This window comes from Pavona decussata, unplaced genomic scaffold, assembly GCF_977016875.1.
Source record: "Pavona decussata unplaced genomic scaffold, jaPavDecu1.1 SCAFFOLD_192, whole genome shotgun sequence".
Lineage (NCBI taxonomy): Eukaryota > Metazoa > Cnidaria > Anthozoa > Scleractinia > Agariciidae > Pavona > Pavona decussata.
In genome coordinates, this window is record NW_028145601.1 from 259,934 (window position 1) to 287,351 (window position 27,418).

A 27,418-nucleotide genomic window follows, 5' to 3' on the forward strand; every position below is an offset into this window, starting at 1 on the left:
GCTCGTCACCTCCGCCGTTGGGATCAGTCTTTGTCCTCCATAACATCTTTTAAAAGGTGTCTCAACACAAGAATCTAAACTAGCTGTATACATGCGTCGCTAAAAGTTCCTCAAATTTTATGCTCTCAGTTTTACGTGGCAACCACGGGTCGGCGCTTGGGCGGGGAGTCGGGACTGTTGAATTGCGCGAAAGCCTGGGTACCAGGGCGGAAAACAGAGCGCAAAGCATGCTACTTGCGATTTTCACGTCTTCCATGTTTATGTCGCGGTCGAGAGAGGCTCTTCAGTGTGTCATATTTCGATTTTCTTTTCTTTATCGTGTTCATAGTTGCCGTAATTGTCAGTAGTCTGCTTCGGCAGCGACTTGTCAACAATTTCGCCGCACAAGAAGAAGGAAAATCACAATCCTAATCAAAATAATCCGGGGAAATTCGCCAAGCAGCCCTGTACGTATAAGCTTTTAAATTAATCTTATACACAAATTAGCCAAAAAGTGATTGCGTTTTTGTTTTGTCATGTAGCTTTGTTATTTAGCAACATATCTGATACCTGTATCATCTAGCTCTGTCGTGAAACATTCCAGTAACCTGTATTAAAATAAGATAAGGTGGATTTAAAATCTATTTTACATCGGAAAGAACAGTTGCCGCTTGCGTGAGTATTAAGTTTTTTTAGGAATATTTTTAATAATTCTTTCTGCTCCATTAATAAGTTGTCCTGCATATAAAGGTTACGCATCAGTCGAAAAATAATCAAAGTTACTGCATGTGCAACTCAAGATTCCTCTTGTTTGTTGCCAGTGGAAATGTGAAATGGAGAGATTGGCATTTCCTACCCTACGAGCAAAGGCCCTTCGATCTTGCTAGATCAATCGGGAAGATCGAAGGGCCTCTGCTCCCAGAGTAGGTATTTTCCTAGCCTGATGAGGGGATGTCAATTAGTCTCAGTATCTGTACTGTCCACATTAGGGTTTTTGCTGGGGTTGGAAGCAGATGTTATGTCTTGGTATACTTGACAACTTTTGTTGAGTCAAATGTGTTAGTGTTAGCTGGATTTTCTCACTATTTCCAAACATTGGCAAAGATGTTCTGATGCTTTCCTAATGTGGCCAAAGTTGTAACAGGTTGTTGACGTTTGCATAGGTTGAGTGCTCAAGTAAGAAAACTTAACTGTTTGTTTCATGAACCTAGTTAATGCTAAATGGTCTAGCTTCCATGAGTCTCCTGCAGCTTACAGGTAGAGCATCCAAACTGATAATCAGAAAGTCTTAAGTTTGACTCCTGTCGGGAGAACTTGGATTTTCTTTTAACTAAAGTAAACTAAAAAGTCTTTATTTCTTCACAAGATAAAAAATACATATCTTATGTCACAATTGAGTATTTGAGTAAAAAGTACCTACATAGCCAAATTGCATTGACTTGCATTGTCATTTAGAGGATACATTTTGTGCAATTTGAGTAGAATTACATGTAGCATGCTGTTCAGTGAAGGAGCAGTTCTAGTTCTTAGTATTAATTTGTCAGTCAGATGTGAGAAATTGGCATACATGTGTGAGAAGAATATTTTTGATCCACATGTGCGGGACTTGCGCATAATGTGTGAGAGTTGGCAGCGATATATCCTGATAAGATTGTCATTAGCAACCAGCGACTAACTATTGTGACTGGCAACTTCTATGAAAATTTCTTGCCTGAGAGGTCGAAAATGGCCAAAAGATAACAACCATATAGAAGGCTTTCCTCAGTTATGACTGGTGCTATTCTGTGGAGCCAGTGTCTTCAAACCTTAATGATATCCCTGCATCCATTTTGCACTAGACTGTGTAATTTTTATTACACTCATTTGACTGTATTTTAATTCTATGGCAGGGAGCCAGCAGTGTATCGTAACTATAAGCTGCGACAGTGGATGGACTGGGGTACCTGATGTTCGCTTTGATGAGGCAGGAACTTCGGGAGATGGAGGGGGAGGGGGTGATGATGATGAAGACGGTATATCCTTCCTCCAACTTTTTACTGTAAGTTTTGTGTACTCTTTTGCTGTTATTACTGGTATTCCCAATTAAAATAGGCAGTGTGATTGTTCTTTACAACTGATTACAGTACTGGCTGTTATTAGATTCTTTTAAAGCCTGCAAGTACTAGGTAGCTACAATGTTCTGTATCCCATCCCTCGAGGTGTAGGCGTACCATATTTCCTTTTAATTAAAATAAAGCGAAATTGCTCCTTCATTAGGTAACACCCCTCCTTCTTTTGACCTCCCCCATTTGTCATGAAATCCAAACTAAACCCCCAACCCCTCCTTGTAAAAGCTGTTATAATTAAGGAACAATGGCATAGAATTGTGGAAAATAAAGTTGATTTTAAATTAATGAGTTTGAAAGAAAGAAAACTTGAAATTGAAGATAGTGCCATGGTAGGGAGAACTAGAAAGGGCTCAAGACTAACGATAGCCAACTAACCACAGACTGGTGAAAATTCAGTTTTAGGTAGAAGGTTAAACTTTGTGCTTTCACTAAGCCTCTTTGGCTAGTAAAAATTGTAAAGCACTGGAGTAGTGGACAGACAACAAAAATGAAAAAAGCAATCAAGGGAAGAGAAACTAAAACAAGACTGTTTGTGGTCTCCATAGAGTTTTGTTTTGGTTAGTGAAACCTGACCTGTCAGTCTTGAGCCCTGCTATGTATTTGTAATCGCATGAGGCTGAGTAGAATTGAGCAGGGCTTCTGATATTATGCGATGTTGCGATTTCGCATAATTGACCTAAAATCGCAACAAATCGCATAATTCATGAAAAATCGCAGAATTTGTACAAAATCGCACAATTCTGTAAAAAAAAGAGCAAAAACTCGTTCTGCGATAATTTAAGCATTATCTCAAGGAGTTTTTTCTCTTTAAAAAGGCGTCAAAAATCACCTGAAAGCGTTCGTTTGTTGATTAAGCGAACAAACAGGCGTTCTATGGACCTGGTGCTGGTTTTCAATATTAAACAAGTGATCATTGGCCCAGAATAAACAATCCTTTTATGTAAATACACCAATCACAATCATTGAATATATTTTTAAGATGTCATTTGATCCCTTCAAACTTGCGATGTAGGCATTGGCGTGAAAACTGCTTGATAGTCGCTTGCAATATGTAGTTATTTTGTTTTAATTGAAACAAACATCCTCATTATGGATAAGTTTGTTGTTAAAATGCCGAGTGCTTCTTCGCAGGAGAAAAAAAGATCGCATCTTCCTGTAAATATTTTGGCAAAAGACAGGGCAAGAAAGTACCCGAAGGAACATTTCATGTTGACGATGGTCTGTTGTTTACCCTGCAAGCAGTGTCTCCTTCGATCTTCCTAGATGTTTTGCTTTTCGTGCAACATAGTGGTTGATCATCTTCGAAAGTTTGTGGTTGTCAAGCACATTGAAGCTGAGTCACACAAGCGGGACGCGAAAAAAAATGCGGGTGGGAAGCAACAAACGCTGACTTGACCAAATAAGCAATATCTGATTTTCAATAATTTGAAATGAGGCAACAAATGATTTATTTCAGCTGTTTCTTCATTTCTCCGTGCTCTAATTGCTTTTTGGACAGCAAAAAATGGATTGTGCTTCTCTTAGACCTAATGAAACAAGGGTAAATTAGCTAAAATAAAATCGCATAATTTGCCGCATAATAGACCTTTCTTGCCGCATAATGAGACTTGAAAGTGCCGCATAATTTCCGATTTTTTTCCGCACCCTATCAGAAGCCCTGAATTGAGGACTAATTTTCACACATATTTTCAAAGTTTTTGCAAATTGTGTGATGAGGGCAAGTGCGAAAACTTTGAAAATACAAGCAAAAATTAATCCTTAATTCTGCGAGGACTCGTTGCAAAAATTTTACCTGTTTATGACATAGAGGGCAAAATTTTCTCAAAACTATCGAGGCACTTCGTAAACCACTCAGCCCCCAGCCTGGAGTAAAAACACTTACCCGTAAGCAAAACAAACAATTCACCTGTTTCTTAGTATACAAATAGACAAAACAAGAAATTGATTGTTATATACATGAAATTAAGAGAAAATACAAGTTTAATTCATGAGCAAAGTAACAACTGTTACAGTTAAACCAAATGTTCGGCATCAATAATTTTGATTCACCAGCACTGTGAAGCTTTCTACCGCTTGAAAATCGCACAAACACAGATCGACATAAAAAGCAAACCACGAATCCAAAGAAGGAACTCGCAGAGTAATATTTCTGCCACTGAATTTGACCTGCTCCTTCTTCCCATCAAAAGGACACTGTTATTATTGTTTGGTTATCAATCATTGAAAAAAGCCGTAGCTAGGTGAAAGCACTTGGTCACATCCATGAATGATTTCAGTTTTTTAAGCAACAAATTCAATCAAGTTTTTAGCTTTGAACATAAAATCTTTTCCTGTTTCTTGTAAGAAACGAAAGTTCACCTTTAGGAATTTCCTTTGTAGCTGTAGCACTTGATTTCCAAAATAACAAGATGCCTGCTATACTGGCATTATGCGTGATGCTGGGGCTGATTCGTTTATTCCAACTGTATGCTTCGCCGATTGATAAAACAATGCTTGCTAATGGAATAGTTTGAGTCACGACGATCGCGTTACGTTGTTTTCCTTGTGTTACGCTACTCAGGGTTTCAAGGGAAATTGCGGGAATTCCATTGCGATACCGTAAGCTTCTCAATGACCTCTTTTCAGTCTCGCGTCGTGGTCTAAGACTGTCAAACAAAGCACGATTCCTTCGCCAGGAATTTACCAATTTCCACCGTTTTAAATGTCGAATGCTTCTTAGAAGTTATTCTTTCGATTTGCCGCTTCAAAATGGTGAAATTTCCGTTTGAAAACGGCACACTTGAGTTCAGAACATGTTAACAATATGGCGCCAAATTTAATCTGTTTTTAATAAATAGAACAAATGATGCGTTGACGTCACACAGGTAGGGGTGAGTGGGTCCCCTCCCTCGCGATGTAAGCGACAAGAATGGATTTTGATTGGCCTGCTTCTGTTGGAGACAATCAGAACAATACACCCCGAGTAGGAGAGGGGTGAGTTTAATCAATAAATTAATGTACAGATTTGTAGCTACGAGGAAGAAAAAAAAAAAAAAAAAAAAAAAAAAAAAAGAAATCGACCCGTTTTTAGACACGGTATGCCCCTTCAGGGCATCCCGCGTAAAAAGAAATCGACCTGTTTTTAGACACGGTATGCTCCCTAGGGGCATCCCGCGTAATAATATATTTGGCAAAGACAATCCGGCTTAAAAAGTCCAACTCCAAAGAACCTGAAAGAAATCGTTATGTTGTTGCAGTATGAAATGAAGAAACCAGCTAAATGTAGAAATGACAGGCTCAGCCAATCAGGAGCAAGTATTTTTGCCACTCGACCAATCAGGAGTGAGTATTTTCGCCACTCGACCAATCAGGAGTGAGTAATTTTGCCCTCGGTAATTCTCGATGAAAGGAAAATTAAGAAAAAAATGCCCTCTGTTTCAACCAATCAGCATTCAGTAATTTTTCCCTCTATGTTATAAATATATAAAATGTATATCTGGTACTTTTGATTCCTTATCAGAGATCTCCGTAAGCCCAGGCGACCGGCGAAAATCGCCGGCTAGTCGTCCTGGGCGTGCCGGCTACTCAGATAAATAAATGCTTTGTTTTGAATCCGAACGGTAACCTTTCCATTTGCGACGCCTACTTTCCCTTGGGTAAATACATTACAAAATAAATAAAGTTTTCCTTAAAGAGCCAGGTGTCCAAAAATGTTTTTGACTGAAGAAACTTGAAAATTTCGCCACACCGTCGCTTGAATCTGCTTGCAGACGTCGATCGTACGTTCAGTAAACGAAACAGGCTCAGATTGCGAGGCAGCGGTTACCGAAGAAAAGCACTCCATATTAGACGACATACTATGTATTCCAACACGTGCAAAATGCGAGCGAGCTGGAGGCGCATGGAAGGCACTTACGAGCCTTTATAAATTCCTCTGCCGGCTACTCCATTTTATTCTCCTTCTACTCCAAAATTTCGGGAGAACCCTGCTTATACTACAGAAACTAGTTAATGTAATAATTTATTAAGTTCATCAATGTGGAGGCATAATATACAGTAAGCATTCTGAATGTTAAGGGAAATTATAATGTATCTAAACTTAATAATTCTGGACATTTTTTGTCAGGTTTCCGATATAGCTTCAGAGAAAAGTGATCAGGAGTCGAAGTCATTTCTGTACAAGTTTCACCTTAAAAATGGTGATCATGACATAGCTGAGTGGAAAGCAGTGTTACAGAATGGCCAATTGTATGTGGAAGTGCCAGATGGTGTGCTACCCCCAGGAACCAAGGAATGGTAATAAAAATCCTTATTATTTTAATGAAAATGTTGTTATTTTTAATGAGTTTTAAGTGCAAGAAATTTATTCCACAGTATTCTTTATACTAGATTACTCTAGGTCACTTCAAGAAATATTTAGAAATGTGTGTAATGGGGTTTAAAAACCGAAATAAAAGTTTGCAATAATGGAAACCAAAATGATTTTTATGTTCAACTGCCATGGCTCAAAGCATTCATCTGTTTTTAAAATTTTAGAATCATGTTATTTTATTGTACATTTTTGCAGCTTTGTGTCACTGCTTGAATATGCAGAGGAGCACCTGGAATGTGAACATGTATTTGTTGGCCTTCTAAAGGACAGACCAGACAGAGGTATACCTCTTGATAAGTTTTTTGTTATAAAATTAATTCATTTTTTGAAGAGGCATAATTATATTTATAGTTATTATTCCACGAACGTGCATTGGATACAAGATAAAAGATAGCAAACGAGGCATGTAGTGTCGAGTTGGCTACATATTATATGATCATAAAATTTTGTTAACTAAGCCTTTAGTTACTTTGTGTAATGTTTTTGTCTTTGCAGCGAGCCTGATGCGCACCTTTATGTTCATGGGATTTGAGACGGTGAAGCCAAACCACGAGTTATGCCCAAGTAACTCACATTACATCTTCATGGCGTACACCATTGAATGAACACCATCAGACAGTGCTCCAAAACATTTACCTGTTGTACTTTTAGTCACAGTAGATAGTTTGTTTATGTGGGCTATCAAGAGGTTTTTGTTTTATTTAGGAACTGTAAGTTATTTGTTTAAGTTGCATTACATGTAGTCCAAAGTGGTGTATATTTAATCCATAAAATAGCTCTTGAAGTATATGATACATTATTAAAAACTGCATCATTGTATAATGCAATTCGAGGGATTTGATTGGCTTAGCGGCCATGGTATATGAGCAATTATACCATGGCCGAGAAATGGCGACCATTAAATTGCCTTCTGGTCGTTCTTGCACAGCGAAATCAGTAAGATCTAGCAATATTTCTCGGTTATTTTTAATAAAACAATTATTCCACTTGCGCTTGTTGGATATGAGATGATTATAGCCAACTCGGCGCTACGCGCCTCGTTGGCTATCTATCATCTCATATCCAACGCGCGCTCGTGGAATAATTGTTAATTATAACTTTATTGACCAAGCATTGTGTAACTTAAAGGCCGATTTAGACAGTACAACTTTTGCTTCCGACTGTCGCATGCAATTTCTACAGCGCGCCCTGCTTACGTCACGCAAAAAATCGCACAGAACTCTCATCATTCAACATTGCCTATACCTACGATTGTCGTAGGATTTTAAAACATGTTTACAACATTTTTTGTGACATACAGTACACAACAGTCGTAAGTGAGTTGTAGGTTTGATTTACATGAAACAATTCATGGCGTAGGCCTTTTGTAAGCTTGTCGCGTGCGACAAAGTCGTACCGTGTAAATTGCCCCTAATATAGGCTGATTTTGTCAGGAACGTAGAACTGCGCAAGCTTGGACAGTAAGATTTCATTTTCCCAAACTAAACTCCACTTGAAAATAAACATTTGGGCTGTTCATGAAGCAATCAGATTGTTAAGTTCGGCTCTGATCTTCTGCAATGTGTACAGTACCCTGAGTACCAGAGATTTCTCACAGTAGTTATTGGCTGGAGACAGAGTTTTTGGCCAATGGCCGACCAATTAGAACTTGCCACTATTGAAGTAGTTCTAGCCTGTCGAAAATGCACTAAAAAACACGTTTCCTAGTTTATCAGGTCTTTATTCCAAGAATCCCCTGAATCACTCCACTCAAACTCCAGGCATAAACTACAGCATGAACTATAACTCGACCGCGTGCAGGATTCTTTCTAACAAGATACTTGATACCTGGGAGTACAAAGTACATTCTGGGAGTCATTTCAGGTCATACATAACAACAACAATAGCAAACCAAAAACGATCTAAGGTATTGTTCACGGTTCCCGACACAGCCCTTGCATAGGTGCATTTTGTGGCGTAAAACAAGAAGAAATGTGCAACACTACAATAATGAAACCAGGAAACCATGAAAAATGACCCTGACACCTTGGTTATTTGCAGAGGAGCAATTGATAACAAAACCTTATTGTTCTCAGTAGAGGAAATAAATTGGCATTCCTCCAGTTGGATTGAATGGGTGTTATTATAGTTTTTCTTGTGTAAACTAAGTGGAGCCACTCAATTTGTCTTTGTACAAGTCATGCAAACAACCATTTTTTAAGTTGCGTAGTATCTATTCTGTGAAGTTTTTATTCTTTGTGTTTTCAGAAGTAAGCTTAAGCTTAGGTCTAAAAAATTAATTCTAACCACTTTCCAAGTTGAGAAAAATCTGTAATAAAATGTCAAATTTAAATTAAAATGTAAGTAATGAGTAAAATTCATAGTGATGCTAGGTACTAGATACATGTAATTCTGGCCCCAGTTGTTCAAAGAGTGCATAACTTTATAGAGCAGATAAATTGCTACCCAGTGGATAAAATATAGTAGTTGGAGTACATTTTTATCTGCCGGATAGTGTTTTATCCACTGGATAAAGTTATCCACTCCTTGAACAATGGGTGCCTGGTAGAGATGACATCAATTTGGTTTTGTGTCAAGTTTAAAGATGTCAGATCATTGTATTATTGACATTAATTTTGTGATGAGTTTTGAAATAAACTGTTTGCCATATGGTAAATTTCAGTGATAAGACTTTTAACTTGCTGTTTTAAAGGAAGGGGTTTACAGCTCTGCGCATGTCCATGAATGAAAATACTTTTTTGTCTTTGCTCGCTATGACCCAAGCCTGTTTAATTTAATTAGTTGTTTATGAACCATTTGGAAGGGAATACTAGGTAACTCGCATGCAAATAACTGAAAATACAACAACTGTGTAATAAATCCTATGGGTCAACACTAAATTCAATATTGACAATATGAGTACAATCCACAAGCATTTTCTGTGAATTTTGGTCATCAGTCATTTTGCTTGGACTAATTGTAGAATGTGATTACTGAAGTACCCCTGAGTGGAATTTTTAAGGCCATAAAGTTGATAAGAAAGAAAAAAGTATTTTGATTCATGTATGTGCGCTGAAATGTGAACCCCTCCCATTAAGAAAAAGAAAGTAAGGTGTCACCACGCTGTTGACTACACAATGCTCCATAAATTAATTGGCAGTGGAGGAAGAACAATAATAATATTGAAGCGCTGAGAGTATAACTGTCTTGTGTCGAATTTTAGATTGATTTTCAATTTTGCTCAAAAGTGTGATGTGGCCTCCAGATTAACCAAAGAACATTCATTGCTGGTTTTCAGCTCTAAAGCATCCGTGTTTCTGCTCTTTTCTTTGCTTTTTATTTGCTGACTAAACATTTTGGTCCTTTGGATTAAGATGCTAAAAGCAGCTGGGCCTATGATTCATTCCTCCTGAGGCATCCCAACCATTTTCTCTTTGCGTTTTTCTTTACTCTGTATTTTGTGTTACTTGTGTGTGGTCCGTGAAATAAATAAAATAAATGTTTTTTCATTAGAATGTTCATAGACTATCCACTTGCCTGGCACCTAACCCTTTTTGAAACCTATGGGATGGGAGTGCTTTCACATCAACCTTGTACATGGCACGACGGCACAACTAAGATGGACTGAGATCTGGGTACAAGAATACTTTCAAATTTGACACACGTAACACTGGATAACACAAATGGTTCACGTTGATGACTTTAATATTTTATTCCAATTACATACAACTTGTAACAACTGGTATGTTCACAATGTTTCTGTTGTTACACTGATGAATTTCTAAACATCAAGTCAACATCATTGGAGAATTTTATGATGTGACCATCATACAAAAGACAAACAGTGTGACTTTGCATCAACAGCCAATATACCTAGATTGTTTTAATTATTTTATTAACTTTTTTGTTACTGTAACTATAGTTTTGGACTAAAACAATTTCTGGCCTAGGAAGAAATGCTAAATTAAACAAAACTAAGAAATGAAATCTCAATTAACTAACAACCCTTTCAGTTGAAAAACAGCTAGAAGAGGAGTGCATGCGACAAGAGAAGGTTCAATTTACTTTGGAAAATAAACTGCTTCAAACCTAATCTGGTCTATTGATGTTGGAAAGGCAAATCAGAATAACAAATTTGTAATAGGCAACATAGGAACTTCTTTGACATAACTGTATGTTGCTGTATTCAAATAGGGAAAACAAACTACACTTTGAGGTGCAAAATGTAGGAAATGAAGGAAAGAAATGCATGAAGACAGCGCAATAGAAGGGCTGTTGTAGACCTGTCGGTCTGTGTGCCCCTTCTCTTTGGCTTCACTGCCAGGAAACTAATAAGTTGTACAGATCCAAAAATGTTTTATATTGATTGCAGAAGCTGGAGAAATAACTGTTTTAGAGCAAAATGCATGAATTGGGCTGAGTTTCATTTACTGCACGGGGCTCTTTTCCTTGGCTGCATTCACAGACCACTTGGACAACCTAAGGTGAAACAAAAAATAATACAAAAAAAGTAAAAAATCAATGTACATTTAGGCTTTTGCAAACCAAAAACAGGACTTACTATTTATAGTTTTTTTTTTAGAGTTTTACATGTATTATTAACCTCTTTGAATAAAGGAAATGCTCCTGTTTCCAGTTTGGAAAACACCAGCTTGCGATTCACTGTTACTTCAAATGAGGCTGCGTTAAAAAAAAGGAAATGGGTTAGAACACTATAAATTTTGTTTTTAAAATTCGAATTTAAATAATTCATTTGAAATTTTATGATTATCCACATCCTGACCAACTTTTATTTTCATAAGAATATTAATAAACATTCATTTATAACAAACACTTTGCCCAATATTGCTTATTATAAACACAGTCCTGAAACTGAGAAAAAGAAAGACTCGCTGTTGAAAAAGGGCTGTTAAATTTGTGGTAGCCTGACAGTATTCATACTTACATAGCCGACCAACACGTCCAACGACATCTGCCTCAGGGACGCTAGCTTTAATTTCTTCTGCTAGTTCCCTGTAGCGAGGTTCGTACCCTCATCCACCACTGGAATCATTATAAAAAAAAAAACTGTTATTAAAATATGCTCAGAAAAGTTTCTGCTGACCTGTCTTAATATTATTGTGATAATGTACAAGAGATAAAACCAACTGCAACGTTAAACATTTCAACCATCTCCTTCAAGCTTATTCAACTGCATCTGCAAACAACTATTAATTTTCACAGATTGTTAAACATTTTGTTTGCCATCTACTCTTAAATGTATTGAAAACCATATGCATGGTGATGCACAGACTGAATGAGGAGGATTTCAATTAAAGATGTTCATCTCTAATCTTGCTTCTGAATTATTCAATCACGAATTAAGCTGTGTAAAACATTTTTCAGTTACAGTTTTTGCATTAAGCTACCTTTTAATCAGGATTCCTTGGACAGCAGGGCACTATGCAGCCAGGGGGATACTCAGGTATAAACGTGACGGGGGGTCCGACGTATTTTTTTGGGCCTAAAATTTCAACTCCTGTATTTTTTTGGGTTGAAGATTTAACCGTGTATTTTTTTGGGTCTAAAAAATCTGCGCGTATTTTTTTGGGTTCGAATTTTTGCCAGGCTAATAGTTCTTACACAATTCAAGCCAAAGTTCCCGCAAGATCCGAAAGCATGATTCGAATAATCTCCAGTCTTGTATTTTTTTGGGTGCACAATATAAGGTCCATGTATTTTTTTGGGTGCAAAATATTAGGCTCCATCGGACCCCCCAGTCACATCTATACCCGAGTACCCCCCTGGGACTATGCAACATGATTTAACCCATCTATCCTGCTCATCTCAACCGAGGGGTTACAAACTTATTAATTTGAGAAGTTTTGAAATTCAAAACTTTCTGACCACCTGTGAAAGGTAATTGCTTTCAAATGCCTGCTCTAAACCTTAATGAAACCTTCCTTTAGAGTATGAATGCAGTTTCGATCTGCAAAAGTATTATACCTGCAAAGACTGATATTATACTGTTGTTGTAAAGCTAGAATATCTGGCAAAATTGGATCTGTGCCAGTGTGTGACTTAATTATTCTATTCTATATTTGAAACTTGTACAGGCACGCAGTATGAAATAATGTCTTAAAATTGCCTTGAGCAAATTTGCCCAAAAAGGTTGAGCCTCACATTTTGAGTATCAAATAACATTTTATGGTTCTTGCTGAATTGAATATCATATAAATAATGCAGCATTCAAATATTATTAGAATTGCTAATGTTATTGTAAGCTTAATTGGCTGAAAATGAAAGAAAACCCAAATGACAAAACAGTTGCGAATTACACTAATGAACTTGATTGGCAGACTCTTGAGATGAGCAGACTAAAAGAAACTGAGATTAATTTTGATTTATTTGAGCAAGAGGAGGTTTATGAATCTTTCATGCAAGTTAAGACATGCTGATACTGAAATCTGTAAAGAGCTGATTCATCGTGTGCAATGATCGATGCATGCATGCAATGCATAGCACTAAGGGGACGGTTTATACGCTCAAAATGAAACCAGGAAACGATAATTTAAAATAAAAACCTACAAAAAGTATATAAAAATTGGAGAAAATGTTAAGAATTCAAGCGATAATTACGAGCTTAATTTAAGTTAACATTTCTTACATTGATGAAAATGAAACTGCAAAATACGCCGCGTTGGCAAGCATGAGCAGCACGCCCCACGGTTAGCAAATTATAAGAAGAAGATAACGAAATGGAGTAAAGAAAATTAAATAACGTTCACTTACCAATATTCTATATCTACTTCTACTTTCGCTGCCATGATAACGGATGAATTACACCCAACTCATTGACTGCTGTCGACGACTGCCAATATTTATGAGCCCTCGTTCACAAAGCCAGCAGAACATTACGCGGGTCATGTAACTCCACTGTAGGTGTCATTGGAGTTCTTCTTCAATCTTCATGTAAAGTCACAGAAAGTATCATTCTGGGATGGCGTTAATTTATCGTTCTCCCGTCGACTCAAACCTCAACGTAAGTTACGGGGAACTCATCAAAGAGCATGTTAGGTCTCCTTTGTGTTATGGAGGTTATAAAGAACTCTGTGGTGTTCTCCATAAGTACTGTAAGACGAGCGATAGAATTTTAGCAACTGGTTGCACGTGCGGCAGGCAGGATTCGTCTTTGATTGAGGATTTGTACGATGCTGGTTATCACTCTGTTGTTGGTGTGGATAACTTAGAAAGAAATGTATGCTGTTCAAAGGAAAGAAACAAGGAAATACGGCCAGAGATGCAGTTTCTTGTAGGACAAGTACAAGATCTAAAAGTAATGTCTGGGTCAATTCCAAGAGCGATCATGCCCCCCCCGGGCAAACCCCCGGGCATTTGACTTTTTTAAAAATGCCTGATCAAATTCCCCGCTATGTGGGCCGATTTCTAGGTCAAATGCCCCACTGGTTGGGGCTGAAAAGACATCGTGTTGGTTTTTTTTTTTTTTTGTATTCGCTAGCTCTATTTATATAAAAATCAACGAAATTGATACATTCATAAATTTACAACAATTCATTATTAAAGATAATGCATAACATCACACATGAAACTCAACTAACGGAGAGTTTAACGATATATGTACCGATACTCGCTTTTCTTTTATATTTAAAAATGTACATGAAGTTTGCAAATACGTGTCCATTTTTCGCAAAATATTTGACTGCATGATTTGTTAAATAGTTTACGCATTGATTAAATAAACTGGATGATAATCATCTCTTGTTGCAGTACAATGGGCGTTTACGTTTACCTATAAATTTAAAAGCATGCAACTTTATCACAAAAAAAATACATATTTCTATTACAAGTAGAACTGTGAACAGTTTGTTAAAAAACAGTGATAACACGAACAATAATAAAAAACACTATGTTATGAAACCTAGACATGCCAACAAGTCGACCTTCGAACGCCGAACAAAGGGAGAACGAAGCTTGAGGGAACTTGGACATACCACATATATCACCATAAATTTTGTCAAAAACCACGAGGAGTTGTGACATGTTACATGGAGAACAAATCATTTTTAAACGCGACCGCTGACCAGCATTTTTTCGACGGGTCAAATGCCCGATGGGTCGGGTTTCTATTCGCGTCAAATGCCCCACTATGTGGAGCCAAACAGGGGTCAAATGCCCGGGGGTTGCCCGGGGGGGGGATGATCGCGCTTGGAATTGACTGATACATAAGTCAGAGGGGAATTCCATTTCTTCCACTCCCACCCCCATCCCCCACTTCTTCCTTTATTGATTTGCTGAGTCAAATTTACCCCAAGATAAAAAAGGCCAAACTGCAGAATGCTTCATTCCTTAGAAATAACCCATTTTTTTCAACTCCTCAGAAATTAATTCGAAAGACCCTGATGTAGTGACCCCCTCACCCGGGGGGGTACTCCCCTATATAAGGTTTATAGGTATGTGCCGCCCCAAAGGGTATGGTTTTTGAGCCGTGTTGGTCTGGAAACGGGTGTAGATTTTAACAATTACGGTCTGAAATCGGGTCGGGTTTTTGGGGCTGGAAACATTTACGAAAGCTTACAAACATATTTTTCTTCTTAGTACGTAACTGGAACGACTAACTGAAGGCAAGAAAAAGAAATAGATGAACTATGTCATTCCAGCTTACTTTTACTCCTTGCGTCAACTTCCGTTCGGCACTAATGCATAAATATCAGGTCTGAAAACGGGTATGAATTTTAGAGGTCAGGTCTGAAAACGGGTGTGGAAAATGGCATGTTTAGGTCTGAAATAGGGTCGGGATTTGAAGACCCGGGCGGCACACCCCGACCAATAATTCCGAGGAGTACCCCCCCCCCCCCCCCGGGCCCCCTCAGAATTTGCTACCTCTCCCATGGAAGGGATTTTCTCCAAGCCCCTCCCCCCCACCCCTCTGGAAATTCAAATTCAATTTCATACTTCCCTTTACACTTTTTGGCCATTGAGGACCCCCTACCCCCACTTGAAAATGTAAAACTAAATTCTTGCTAGGTGAATTTTTTCAGTCAGTGACAAAGGCATACTGTGAGTTGAACCTATGACCTTTCTTGTGCAGAATGCTTGTCACATGAGGCTAGTAATTAATGGCACAGTAGTTCCCAGGAGTCTTCTGTAGCTCAGTGGTAGAGCATCCAAACTTGTTATCTGAGGATCATAGGTTCGACTCCTGTTGAGAGAACTCAGATTTTTCTTTTTTCTAATTTAAGGGGTGCATGGAATAAGGCCAAAAGTGACATTAGATGTAAGGTCAAATTCTCCTTTTGTTTTACAAGCAAATACAATGAAATTTGGAAGGAGAATCTAGCTATTTATCAGAAGTCATCAAGGGCTTTTTTCCAGGCACCCCTTTAATTAGTATACCTGTGTCACTGACTGTCCAAAAAATATACATCTACATGTAATTTCATTCAACCAAATTCTTCTTACAAGCTCATCTAGAGATCAAAAGGTGCTAGTGCTCTGTTGATTATTCCCTTTTGGAGCGTTAGGCATAGGGGGGGGGGGGGGATTTTTTTGTAAAGTTCACGGCTCTTGCCATCTGATCAAACTACAGTATTCTTCCCTCTTGCAATGTAGTTTGTGGAACGAGATGATGTTTGGTACCACAGTGTATTCCATCACTGTATAAAAAAATGCATTTAGGGATGAGTGTACTTGAATAGTGATCAATAAAGTGATATTGATGTAATAATTATTACATAGGTCATCATATAAATTCATGTTAATTTTATTAATAATTTTTATTATTGCATTTTTTGTAGGCAAACTTTGAATCAGAATGTTTTAATGTTGTGATAGACAGAGGGGAACTTGACATGGTATACAGAGATGGGTCATCTGGCCAAAGAACGGAATCAAATATTACAGAATACTTCAAAGAAGTACAGAGACTGTTAAAAGTTGGAGGGCGATATTTATGTTTCTCAGTTGCAACATTAGACATTCTGGACAAATTGGTAGATTATTTTTCGTCAGGATGGTTTTTTAGGGGGCATTTGTTAGACACTCAAACTTCAGATGAGAAACCAGGAAATTTACCTGTGTTTTGCTTTGTTTTGACAAAGACAAAATTTACGGGTCAGTACAAATTTTGCTTCATTGTGTTGTTTATTAAAACAAGTTTATATTAATTAATCAATCAATTAATTAATTAATTAATTAATGTAGACCTATTTTTAACTTTTGACATTAGTGTGGTAGGAAAACTCTGGAATTTATGCATCTTCTAGTTAGAGAACCATGACCTGTGTTTAGAATCTGACTGACAGTGAATGTCAAGTTTTTTAAAGTCAGGACGGACATTTGATGATCTAAAATGGAATCTAATGATTCTTAATTTCACTTTCTGCTGTTAAGTTGTATTCTGTAAACCTTTGTTTATTTCACAGTTATATGCCAAGGGGCATTAGTTTGAACAATGTCTGAATTTTGCTACTTGGCTAGCCAGTATCTTGTAGAAGTTCAAAACCTTAATGGAAGGGTGTATAATTTTGATGGCTGTTTGTCGTGGTTTTGCATGAGTTCATTTAAACTAAGAAAGGATAGTAGCAAAAATTAATTTTTATACCTAATAGTGACTTTAGTTTGTTTGTAAGACTGATGCAAATAATTTCTCTTAAATGAAGATTGTAAGACAAAATTAATCTTACTAAAGTTAACAGCCATTATAAAAACTGTACGTATTATGAATTGTCAATTTTTCATGTCACTCATAAAATTATAATTATTTGTATGTTACTGTCCTTTTCCCAGGATCATTATCTCAGTCCTTAAAAATCGTAGAAATGTGTTTGGAGGGAACTGAAAACATCCAAAGAGTAAGTGGTTTCTCTGATGTCAAGATAACTGTTCAGGAAATTCAGCAGTACTTTGTCACAAGGAAGGCATTGGGTAAGTAAGTGTGCAAAATATAGTAAACCACCGTCCTGCCTCCTTTAAAACTTACATCAAGGCAATGCCCACTCAGTGGTTGGTTATCTTCTTTCTGGTGTCCATCTTAAAAAATCATCAGTCTCACTGATACTGGATTGTATGTGAAAGTTGAAAATGTTTTTAGATAATGTGACTGTTATAAATTAAATAAGTTAGGCAAAGTTACCCAGCTTGAGGTAGCTTCCACATTGACTTTGTCAATGGTCAACCCTGGAGCTTTATCTTTGGTGATGATCGAGTTTAAATAATATATCATTTTGTTTATATCAGTAATCCATAACACATGTTAATTCATACTAGGATACTGCCATTATTCACCCTGACTGTGAATAATTATTTCAAGGTAGTATTAAGGCACTCTATTTTGTTTGAATGTCATGTTGTCCTCTTTCAGAAAAATGTCATCCTGGACAGCATCTTAGAGTGGAGTTATATTCAACATCAGGCAGTGCTAAACAAAGAAGTGATCCCCGCTACTCAATGACTGCTGTAGACATACAGCGTTCATCAGCAAAGAATGGGAAATTTGCTATATTCATTGTGCCACAAGGTACTGCTAAAATAAATGTCAGAAATTGATAGGCTCAGTGCATAACTAACTGACCTATAGTGCATTTTAGATTGCTTTTTGTTGTTTTAGATCAGATTCATTGGGTTTTTGTGTGTGACCTTCAATTCTTTCAGAAAACATTGCTCCAATGTTTGATCGACTACTTTGTCTCTCGTCAAGTGTGATAAAAACAGAAATCTTGCCCATTTGCAAAAGAAGCATTTTAAGCAATGGATAAAACATTGGGGCAACATTTCCTGAACGAATTCAAGGCCACGTAAAAATAATCCAGTGAATCAGAGCTTAAAACAACAATAAGCAATCTATAATGCCCTAAAAGGTCCATTTTGCACTGCGCCTTTCATAATTACCACTACAAACACAAATGTTCTAAGCTTATCAAAATGTTCAGTGCTCGTTCTTTTGTTATTATGGTGCTTTTTTCTTAAACAGGATTTTTTTTCTGCCCTTCTTCAGGTAGGGAAACAGAGTGGCTTTTTTCATCTGTTGAAGGACAAAAGGAACTTGCTACGAATGCTGGTTTTGAGCGTGTTGTCATAGCAACTCTCGGGAGAGGACACACCTTTACGGATATGGATACAATAAAGAAGGAACTGTCCACAAAAGTGATGGAACTTGGACCTAAAAAACTTAGCCACAACGCTCAGGTGATGAATCGAGAAAGGCAGTTTGGTTATTGTTTGGTTTAAACCCTGAAGACTCATGCTTAATTCTGTTCTCATGAATTAACCATGTAAATATAAAATGCTTATCTGCTAGGTAAATGGCTAGTGGTAGATTTGTTTTTATGATAAAAAGAAAATTACACGGTGGCTTGAAGATATGAATAATATTTTTTTGTGTTAAAAACGGTATTTTACTCACCCACTGTGCTCGTTGGTAAAATGTTGTCTTTTCCAATTTGTTATATCCTCTATATATTACTCCTCAGGGAAATATGATTTTCATCGTACAAATAAACTTAAGATTACCACTTCAGCTGAAGCTACGCTACCTCTCCCAAATCGTAATGAAGTTAATTTAAAAGTAAGAAAAAAATTTGCCTTGAATCTGGACATGAGCTTTTCATTATTAATTATATCATCTTTACTGGGTCATAAAGCCGGGTCATAAAAAAAGAAAACTAATAAAACAATACGAGCACAAATAAAAGTGGCTACATAATTTATAGGGTTTTTAGGCCTTATAAACAAAGATACTGGTCAAGCAACTGAATATTAGTGTGTTTTTGTTTAATTTCACGGACTAGGTACCTTTCCTGTCTATTGGAGAAGATCTGGGAAATCGTGTGGTCTTATATGAAGGAAAGTCAGCACTGAGTGGTGATTACGTTGTGGAAGATGTTGACGGTGATGGTGGACAAAAATATCGCAGATTAATCTTTCTTAGCAACAAAAATGTGGTGCAATCAGAAGCCAGGCTGTTAGCAGGTGACTATAAACAAGCCTAAGTTTATCACAGAAAGTAGAACTTTAGCGGACTTGTAAAAAATGTTTAAACACAAAAATGGGCGAATTTCAGAGTTTCTTTGTTAATAGTTGTTCTTGATGAGCTTCGTTGCACCTTCTAAGACGTAACTACAAGTGGAGAAGGTTTGTTATCAAAAGAGAGGTCTCGTTTATCTGTTGAACTAAGTTGATAGATCTCACCAAAGAAAACGCAAATTCTTTAAGCTGACATCAAAACCGTGGCCGTTGTTTTGTTACAGTAAGATTTGTAAGAATGACAAAGAAAGAAACAAACGAAAAGGCCCCAGTGTTTCATGGGCCAAATACACACCTCTCACTAACCTTGTTTTCTCGCCCGTACTGTAAGTTGAGGATCCTCGTTTTTCCCCGTTGATTTGTAAACGAGGATCCGTAACTTACAGTACGGACCGAGAAAACGAGGTTAGTAAGATATTTTTTATACCTCTGAGGTTAATCGGGCGCGCGGGAAAGGACACTAGTTGAAGTTTAGCGGTCAGTGCAGTGAAATACGGCCCGCAAAAGGGACCAATCACACCGCGCGTAACTGAGAGATATAATGAAACCCTTAATAAAAAAACAACTTTGAGAACGTTTTTTGACCATTTTAAAGAGTTTCAAACCAAAAGTGTTAATTACAGATTATCTCAATTATCTCAAGCCAGACAATGCAGTTTAATCGAAGTAACTGGTGAAAAACATTACTGCTGTATTCGTAACAGATAAAGCTAGCCATAAAAAGAGGAAAGGGAAAACAAAGCCACAGCCTGCTAGTAGCAGCAGCTGCCGAGTGGATCATGGGTACCTAGCTTGTCAGTATCACAGCGTCATTGTCACAGGCCTGGCTTGGATTGAAGGATTTGTCACGACAGGTATTACACCGCTGCAGACATTAGGGACTACTTTTGGTACTGCGCATACGTTCTGCGCATCTCGAGATATATCTTTGCGCGGTTTAAAACTATGCGGAGAAAGCAGACCTTAGCAAGTGCTCTTGGTACCCAAAAAGAAAACTGGGGCTAACCATGCATTTTTCAGAGATAATAAAGCTTCAGTTTGGAAAAAAACGCCATACATTGCTTTATACTTTACTGTTTCTTTTTTTTTTTTTTTTAGAATAATTGTTGCTTAATTATCTCTAAGAAATGCGTGGTTACCCCCAATTTTCCTTTTCGATTTCAATAGTCCTTGGTAAGATCTGCTTTCCCCGAATAGTCATAAACTACGCAAAAATACTTCTTTATTAGTAGGCACCGTTTTTAAGCAACAGCAACGAAACGTCACTTGGAAAAATAACTTCGCGTTACTTGTACTACTTCGCGATTGTTCCAATTCGTTCAACTCGTACAATGCGGGCGAAGTGTCCGGGAACTAAGTTGGTAGGAACGGCGTTCAAGTATAAAGGAAGGAGAAAGAACTTTTGTGTTCACGTTCTCCACAAAACCTTGAATTTGGTCAGTTCACGTTGTTGTTTTGCAGAGGACGGCAAACAAATGTACCAAAATTTAAACCGCACGGGCAGAGAGATTGTTTTTTTCCTTTGCGGCGTTGTCGTTGTCGTTGTCGTTGTTTTGTTTGCATAAAAATGGAAGTTAGCTCCCAGAGGAGAAAAATCTTATTGCTCCTGTACACCAACATGGCCGCCGTGACGTCACATGCAAACCATCAATAGAGAGCTTGTTCGCAGGCTGCAATGCGTACGATTGTTAAGCACCAGGCTTGTGTAATTAACAGACCTCAGTAATTTTTATCGGATGTTTTGACATGACTTGAAAGAAAAAACAGACACTTTATCGATATCAGCGTTACTGATGGGGTCATGCAGGCTAAAAAAATACTAAAATATGCTAAACATATCGTTAGCATAATTTCCTACCATACGTGTACCTATGCACTATCCTGGAATTTTTACCTAAAAGATAACCAATCACAAACTTGTCGTATTCACAGCGTATTAATAATCGATAGAGTTTTTTAAAATCATCCTGTCAGGATCTAAGAGAGCCCTTTTTGCTGAAAAGTATTACTATTTATTTATTTATTTATTTATTTTTTTCATGTTTAGGTGAAACAAAGACGGGTTTGATAGTTGGCCTCGGTGGAGGAGGACTCGCAATGTTCCTTTATCAGTTCTTCAAACAGGTGATCATTTAAAATACATCAAAAGTAAATACTGTAATTAATTTTATCTTCGACCTAGTTCACACTCAAGGTGAGCTAGAATGCTCTTCTGGTACAAGCACCAATAATCCAGGTCCATCCGTCAGTTTTGAATAAATAAGGAAAAAAGGCGAGTCCGAGAAAAGAAATCATCGCAGAACCAAGTTTTGGTTTGTGCAAGATTTAATGAAGAAGATACAATATTTCAACTCTATTCCAGAGTCATAATCATGTCGTGTCACAAGGATGTTACACTAGCGGTATTTATACCTAAGATAATTAGCATATGGTACACAATAAATACAGTTATTAGAACAAGTCTCATCCTCTGGAGGCTTTAAGGCCTTCATTAATTGTTGGCTTTAAGTTCTTCATGTAGCATCTCATCGGGTTTTTACAGATGGGATTCGAAATACCATTTTCGGATTTGAAATTAGAGCTGAAACAAACAAAAAAAGAATTAGAAAAATTGAAGAACGAAAGAGAGAACTGTTTAAAAATTTCATGGTGAGGGTGAACGAAGATTTTTAAGAAGAAAGAGCAAGGCAAGAAGAAGAGAAAGAAAGAAATCAGGAAGAAAGAAGAGAGGATGAAAGGAAGAGAAGAAAACAAGATGAGGTTGTGAAAATACTATCAATTGGAGAAAAGCGAGCGGAAGAAAGACAAAAAAAGGAGTTTGGAGACGGAGAGAAGAGAGGAAGAAAGAAAGAGAGGAGAAGAAGAAGAAGCGAAGAAGAAAGAAAGAAGAAGGAGATGGAGGAAGCGCAGAATAGAAGAAGGGAAGAGAGAAAGAGAGGAGAGAGAACAAGAAGAAAGAGAAAGAGGGAGAATAGAGAGTATGTTGTGTAAATATTGATTATTTTAATTTTAATGGTAAGTCGGGCGCTAGTCACTAGGACCTCGCATACGTCCTGCCCTGTGATTTTAAGGTTTTTGTTTTGTTATTAAATTTTTGTTGGTAGTTTGAATTCTGGTGTCTCTGACTCGGGAGGGGACTGGGCACAATTCCACCCACTTCCGGTATTGCATGACCCTCTTGCCTCTGGTCGTGACGTCATCCCATCATCCTTCATAAATATGAAACGATATGAAAGCAAGATTAGGCTGGCCCTCATTCCTATTTAATGATCTTTGACTTCGCCCATCGCTCTTGTTTCCTCTCCATCATTTTCTGCTAATTCTTCGGTTGCTATGGTAATTCACTTCGATGAGTACCTGTCAAATTGGGTGAAAACTAGCCCATAAGTCTACTACCCGGGGGGGGGGGGGGGTACTCCAAAAAGAATTGGGTAGGGGTGTGCGGCCCGCGTCCCAAAACCCTTACCCTATTTATGACCAAAATCTACGATTTTCCCTACCCTATTTATGACCTGAAGTAGCTTCTTCTAAAAAAAAATCGAACCCAGGACTAGAGTGCAAAAATCTATACCCTATTTATTACCAAAATGGCGGCAAAATGGCTAAAAGTGATACCCTATTTATGACCAAAACAGCCGAAAAACCATACCCTTTGCCGCCGCACATACCTATATAGCCCATATAAGGGAGTACCCCCCCCCCCCCCCCCGGGGTCTACTATTGTATCTTCTTCATTAAATCTTCAGAATCTTGCATAATTCTGAGATAAGAATCCATAGAGATTTCACCTTTTGGCTGTCGGTACACCGCAATAGTTGGGTGTGGGGATGTATGCAGCTCCATGGGTAGTGTACGAGAGTACTAGTTGTGAAATAGCTTTGCAACTAGTTCGAAACTTTGCGGTAAGAATCGTCTTGGGACTTTGGAAGTACGATCGGATATCTGAGGCGTCGTTCACACGTATCCGGAAATTTGTGAAAACGCAAAGGATTGCGTTCGCAAAAATGGCTGAAGGCACGTTCCTGGGGGAAGTATTTTAGAATGAGTATTGGCGGTCGACAATGGAAGATGCTGTGTTTGCGTTGGGCTACCTGTGCAAATGGCTGCGGAACAAATCGAAGTTGGCGGCCATTTTGTTTCTCCGTCGCGCAAATCTACCTCGTTTTGATGCAAGAATCTGGCTTCATTTTCGCGTGAAGATTTCACTCACACAAGTCCCCTCTCTTCAACATACAAATTGGCATGTCAACCGCACTTTTTAATCTGTGATTATTATTACTAGTATAATTATTTTATTTTATTTTATTTTATTTATTTTTTTTTTGTGGCTTACACATATTTCACTTCCATCTTTTTACCCTGGCGGGTATATTACGAAATAACAAGCGATCAGCTTCCAGTTGGCTTGATAGCTCAGTTGGTAGAGCACTGCACCGGCATCGCAGAGGTCATGGGTTCGTTTCTCGTTTATAGGGATTTATTTTTTTCAGGCTTTCGTTTCGCAACTGCTTAATTGCGTACATAACTGCGATGGTGTTTCATTTGTAAGAACTTTTATCCATTCAGTATTTTAGCATTGTGCATGTACAGTTTCACTGGTTCATCATTTTATTTATTGTTGTCGAAAACCTATTTACAGGGGATGTCGCAATAGCGTCCTCTTCTTTGCGTTCTAAATTATTATATCTTTTTCCTATTCTGATTGTTTCTCATCTCTTTACCGCCTTGCATTTCCTTTTTACATAACAGTAACAACAATCCCTTCCATCTGATGTATGAGTAGTACGGCTACATTAGCAACTGCTACTCTCGTGGGCAGCTAAAGCTTTGAAATAAATTAAGTTTCATGCGGAAAGTTAAATAAAGTTGAAGTTGTTTGTTTGTGCCGTATTCTTGTACTTGTCTACACATGGATTTGCTGAGTATGGAAAATACACAGCCAGCATGTGTACCCACGATGAGAAAAGAGGTTCTACGCAGTCTGACGGCCACCCTGCCATCCTCGTTGACCCAGAGGCAGATAGTTGGGTCAGGATGAAGTCAAAACGGCTAAGTTTACAAGAACGTTTTTGTAGACTTACCCGTTTTGACTTCCTCCAGACCCAACTTTCTGCCTCTGGGTCAACGAGGATTACGCCCTGTCTGAACGGTAAAATTGAGTTGGTTAGGTCTTGGAACTGGTATTTTTTCTGTATAAACTGAAGAAAGTTGTTGTTATGTGCCGACCAATTCGAAACTCCAACATCCCCTCCCCAGACATACCCAGCGCTTCAGACTTGGAACTGAAGGTCAGTATGCATATTACAACCAATATGCAAATGGTGCGAGATTGGGTGTTTTGCGCATACATTCTGCGCATCTCGAGATACTCGGGTTTCCTATGGGTGGTGCCTACTAATAAAGGGATATTTTTGCGCAGTTTAAAACTATTCGGAGAAAGCAGAACTTAGCAAGTGCTCTTGGTATCCAAAAAGAAAATTGGGGGTAACCATGCATTTTTCAGAGATGATAAAGCTTCAATATGGAAAAAAAAACGCCATACATTGCTTTGTATTTCACTTGTTGTTTTTGAATTATTGTTGCTTAATTATCTCTGAAAAATGCTTGGTTACCCCCAATTTTCTTTTTGAATTCCAATAGCCCTTGCTAGACACTGCCTTTCCCCCATAGTCATGAGCCACACAAAAATACTCCGTTATTAGTAGTCACCGTCCTTAATGGCTGACATTGTGCCAAAAGTGAAGTAATCATTTCTCTCCATCGCCTGATGAAGACCAGCGGTATAACGGTCGAAACGTCGGGATCCACATCTCTGACTCAATCGTGAGACAAAACGATTAAACTCAGCTATCAATCATTTCTCCCTTCTTCTTTTCAAAGCTTTCCTTGGAAGTTGTTGAGCTGGATCCAAGCATATCCGAAATTGCCAAGAGTTGGTTTGAATTTAAAGAGGATGAACGAATGAAGGTCGTTATTGAGGACGGTTTGAAGTACATTCAGTCAAAAGGTTAGTTTCTAGTATCCTAAACGAAATCGGCCGTAACCTTCCTCATTTCTTAGTACTACAGTCGACTCCCGATAACTCGAACCTCGCGCTAACTCGAACCAATTTTCCTTTCCTTTCAGGTCATTTTTCTATGTAATTTTACCCTCGATAACTCGAACTCCCGATAACTCGAACCTTTTTCAATTTCCCTTGAAGGTTCGAATTATCAGGAGTCGACTGTATTTCAGTATAACTTATCAGCTTTACGTACAGTTTACATTTCCATTACATTTATCATGTTACTTTGTACGTTTATATATATTCCCCAGAAAGCCGTCCTAGTTATGATGTGATTATATTTGACGTGGATTCCAAGGACACCAGCGTAGGAATGAGCTGTCCTCCACAAGCATTTGTTGACAGAACATTTCTCACACAAGTTCAGTCTCTTCTCACTCCCTCGGGTCAGTAAAAGAAACTTTTCAAATGAATAGAAGAAGCGTAAAGTACTCTCATTTGTTAAACTAATATCAAAACGGAGTCGAAAATGCCCAAGGGAGTGGGCTGAAGAAAGACGTTAAAGCGACTTTTGAGAAAACAGCCGAAGAAGAAGGGTACTGGGGAGGGTGGGGTCTTTCCAGTCCCAATTTCCTTCCGTTAGGATTTGCCCTAGTGGCGCACAAAGCTGCGTTGAAAAACCCTGGAAAAACGTCTTTTTTCGCAACTTGTGTTTTTGCGACTCCATTCGGCCATCCATCAGACGTTTGTGTCTCCGTTTGGCCAGGCGGGTTTAAGACCAAAATAATACACGCAAACAAAAGATCCCGATCTGATTCCAGGCAGCCAGGAGAACAGGCGTTATTTTTAAATGCGTTTTACGAACGAGTTGAGAGTACGGAGTGCGGGTACAGCCCCAAATATAAAGGCCTTTTCCTCTATTCGTCTAAGTAGCGCGAAGATGTTGAGTTTTGAACAGAAGTATGTCCGCCCACTGAATTTTTGTGCAGTGCGTTCAAAATACAAAACCCGTTTGCCAGATATTCGTTGAAAATCACAGAATAATGTAAATACTGGTTTCGTTTTCGTTCTAGGCGTGTTCATTCTCAACTTGGTCTGTCGTAACACGACCTTGAGAGACCAAGTGATGAGCGATCTTCGTACTATGTTCCCCGAGCTGTACAGCATCAAGATTGAAGGAGAAGTGAATGAAATTGTCATGGCTTTGCCACAACCTAGATACCAGACGAAAGCGGAAGACATGAAATCTCAGGAAACACTGAGGACTTTCTTTCGAAACACTGTAAAGGAGTTAGAGAATCTAGCCAAGAGACAAGGTCATCCGTGGGACCCCTCCCTCGATTTGTGTGAACTTGTACAAAACCTTCAAATTGTATAGAAGTGATAGTAAATGACGTCTGTAAAGTGCTTGCTTTGTGAAAATTGCCTTTTAACTACTTCTGAACAACTATCAAATGGAAAGTTTGACATCATTTAGAGTACTTAGTACAGTTCCAGTTCATTTCCATGGATTGATCAAGAACTAGGCAAGTGGCGCGCTGCAGGGTTACCCACCACCATCCCCATCCCCCCCCCCCCCCCAGTATTTTGTTAGGATATGCCATTTGCTTATTATAAAGCGAGGCTAAGTGCAAAGCTCATTTGAAAACTAATTTTCACGATAAAAACTTTGCACTTAGCCTCACTTTCATAATGAGGCTCAAAACAACTCGGAAATGGCCTATTCTCTGGCCAGAGAGACAGTGCTGAGTCCAGTCACAAAAACACGAAGCGGCGACCGACCGCGAACCACAAACATCACTACAGCTTGCTACACTACATCTTGCCTAATTTTGCCGCGGTCAACCGTCTTGGATCACGTGGTGCGTCTCGCATACGCCACTGAATAAATTGACCGTGAAGGGCTGAGAGAAAGCCGTACAGGGATGGCATAATTGTTGAGAGTTTGCATCAAACATTACTGACGACAGAGAGAAC

General features: G+C 38.3%; 2 protein-coding genes and 1 long non-coding RNA gene across 3 annotated transcripts; 2 read left to right on the forward strand and 1 right to left on the reverse strand.

The window, feature by feature from the left end:
- Positions 1 to 227: 227 nt before the first annotated feature.
- Positions 228 to 7,233, forward strand: LOC146461993 (uncharacterized). Its single transcript, XR_014857248.1, has 5 exons — positions 228 to 446; positions 1,869 to 2,017; positions 6,193 to 6,362; positions 6,634 to 6,719; positions 6,934 to 7,233. It is a non-coding gene; the product is annotated as an uncharacterized LOC146461993 (long non-coding RNA).
- Positions 7,234 to 10,104: 2,871 nt separating this feature from the next.
- On the reverse strand, positions 10,105 to 11,450 carry LOC146461994 (migration and invasion enhancer 1-like; the record flags this gene model as incomplete). The annotated part of the gene is made up of 3 exons (XM_085086168.1): positions 10,105 to 10,896; positions 11,021 to 11,097; positions 11,363 to 11,450. Coding segments are annotated over 3 exons (252 nt in total), but the record flags the coding sequence as incomplete, so codon positions are not given.
- A 1,906-nt stretch (positions 11,451 to 13,356) lies between these two features.
- LOC146461995 (eEF1A lysine and N-terminal methyltransferase-like) lies at positions 13,357 to 26,848 on the forward strand. The gene is made up of 11 exons (XM_085086119.1): positions 13,357 to 13,732; positions 16,212 to 16,527; positions 17,203 to 17,340; positions 17,777 to 17,932; positions 18,410 to 18,600; positions 19,203 to 19,383; positions 20,142 to 20,291; positions 21,485 to 21,561; positions 25,318 to 25,444; positions 25,753 to 25,887; positions 26,515 to 26,848. The coding sequence occupies exons 1-11, from the start codon at positions 13,397 to 13,399 to the stop codon at positions 26,817 to 26,819; spliced, it is 2,112 nt and encodes a 703-aa protein (XP_084942245.1). The 5' UTR covers positions 13,357 to 13,396; the 3' UTR covers positions 26,820 to 26,848.
- The last annotated feature ends 570 nt before the right edge of the window (positions 26,849 to 27,418 follow it).

Excerpts from the sequence above, each read along its gene's own strand:
- LOC146461995 (XM_085086119.1), top strand. The coding sequence starts at position 13,397 with ATGGCGTTAATTTATCGTTCTCCCGTCGACTCAAACCTCAACGTAAGT. Across the intron at positions 20,292-21,484 it reads TGAAGGATTTGTCACGACAG|GTGAAACAAAGACGGGTTTG; the intron begins GTATTACACCGC and ends TTTCATGTTTAG. Across the intron at positions 25,888-26,514 it reads GTCTCTTCTCACTCCCTCGG|GCGTGTTCATTCTCAACTTG; the intron begins GTCAGTAAAAGA and ends TTTTCGTTCTAG.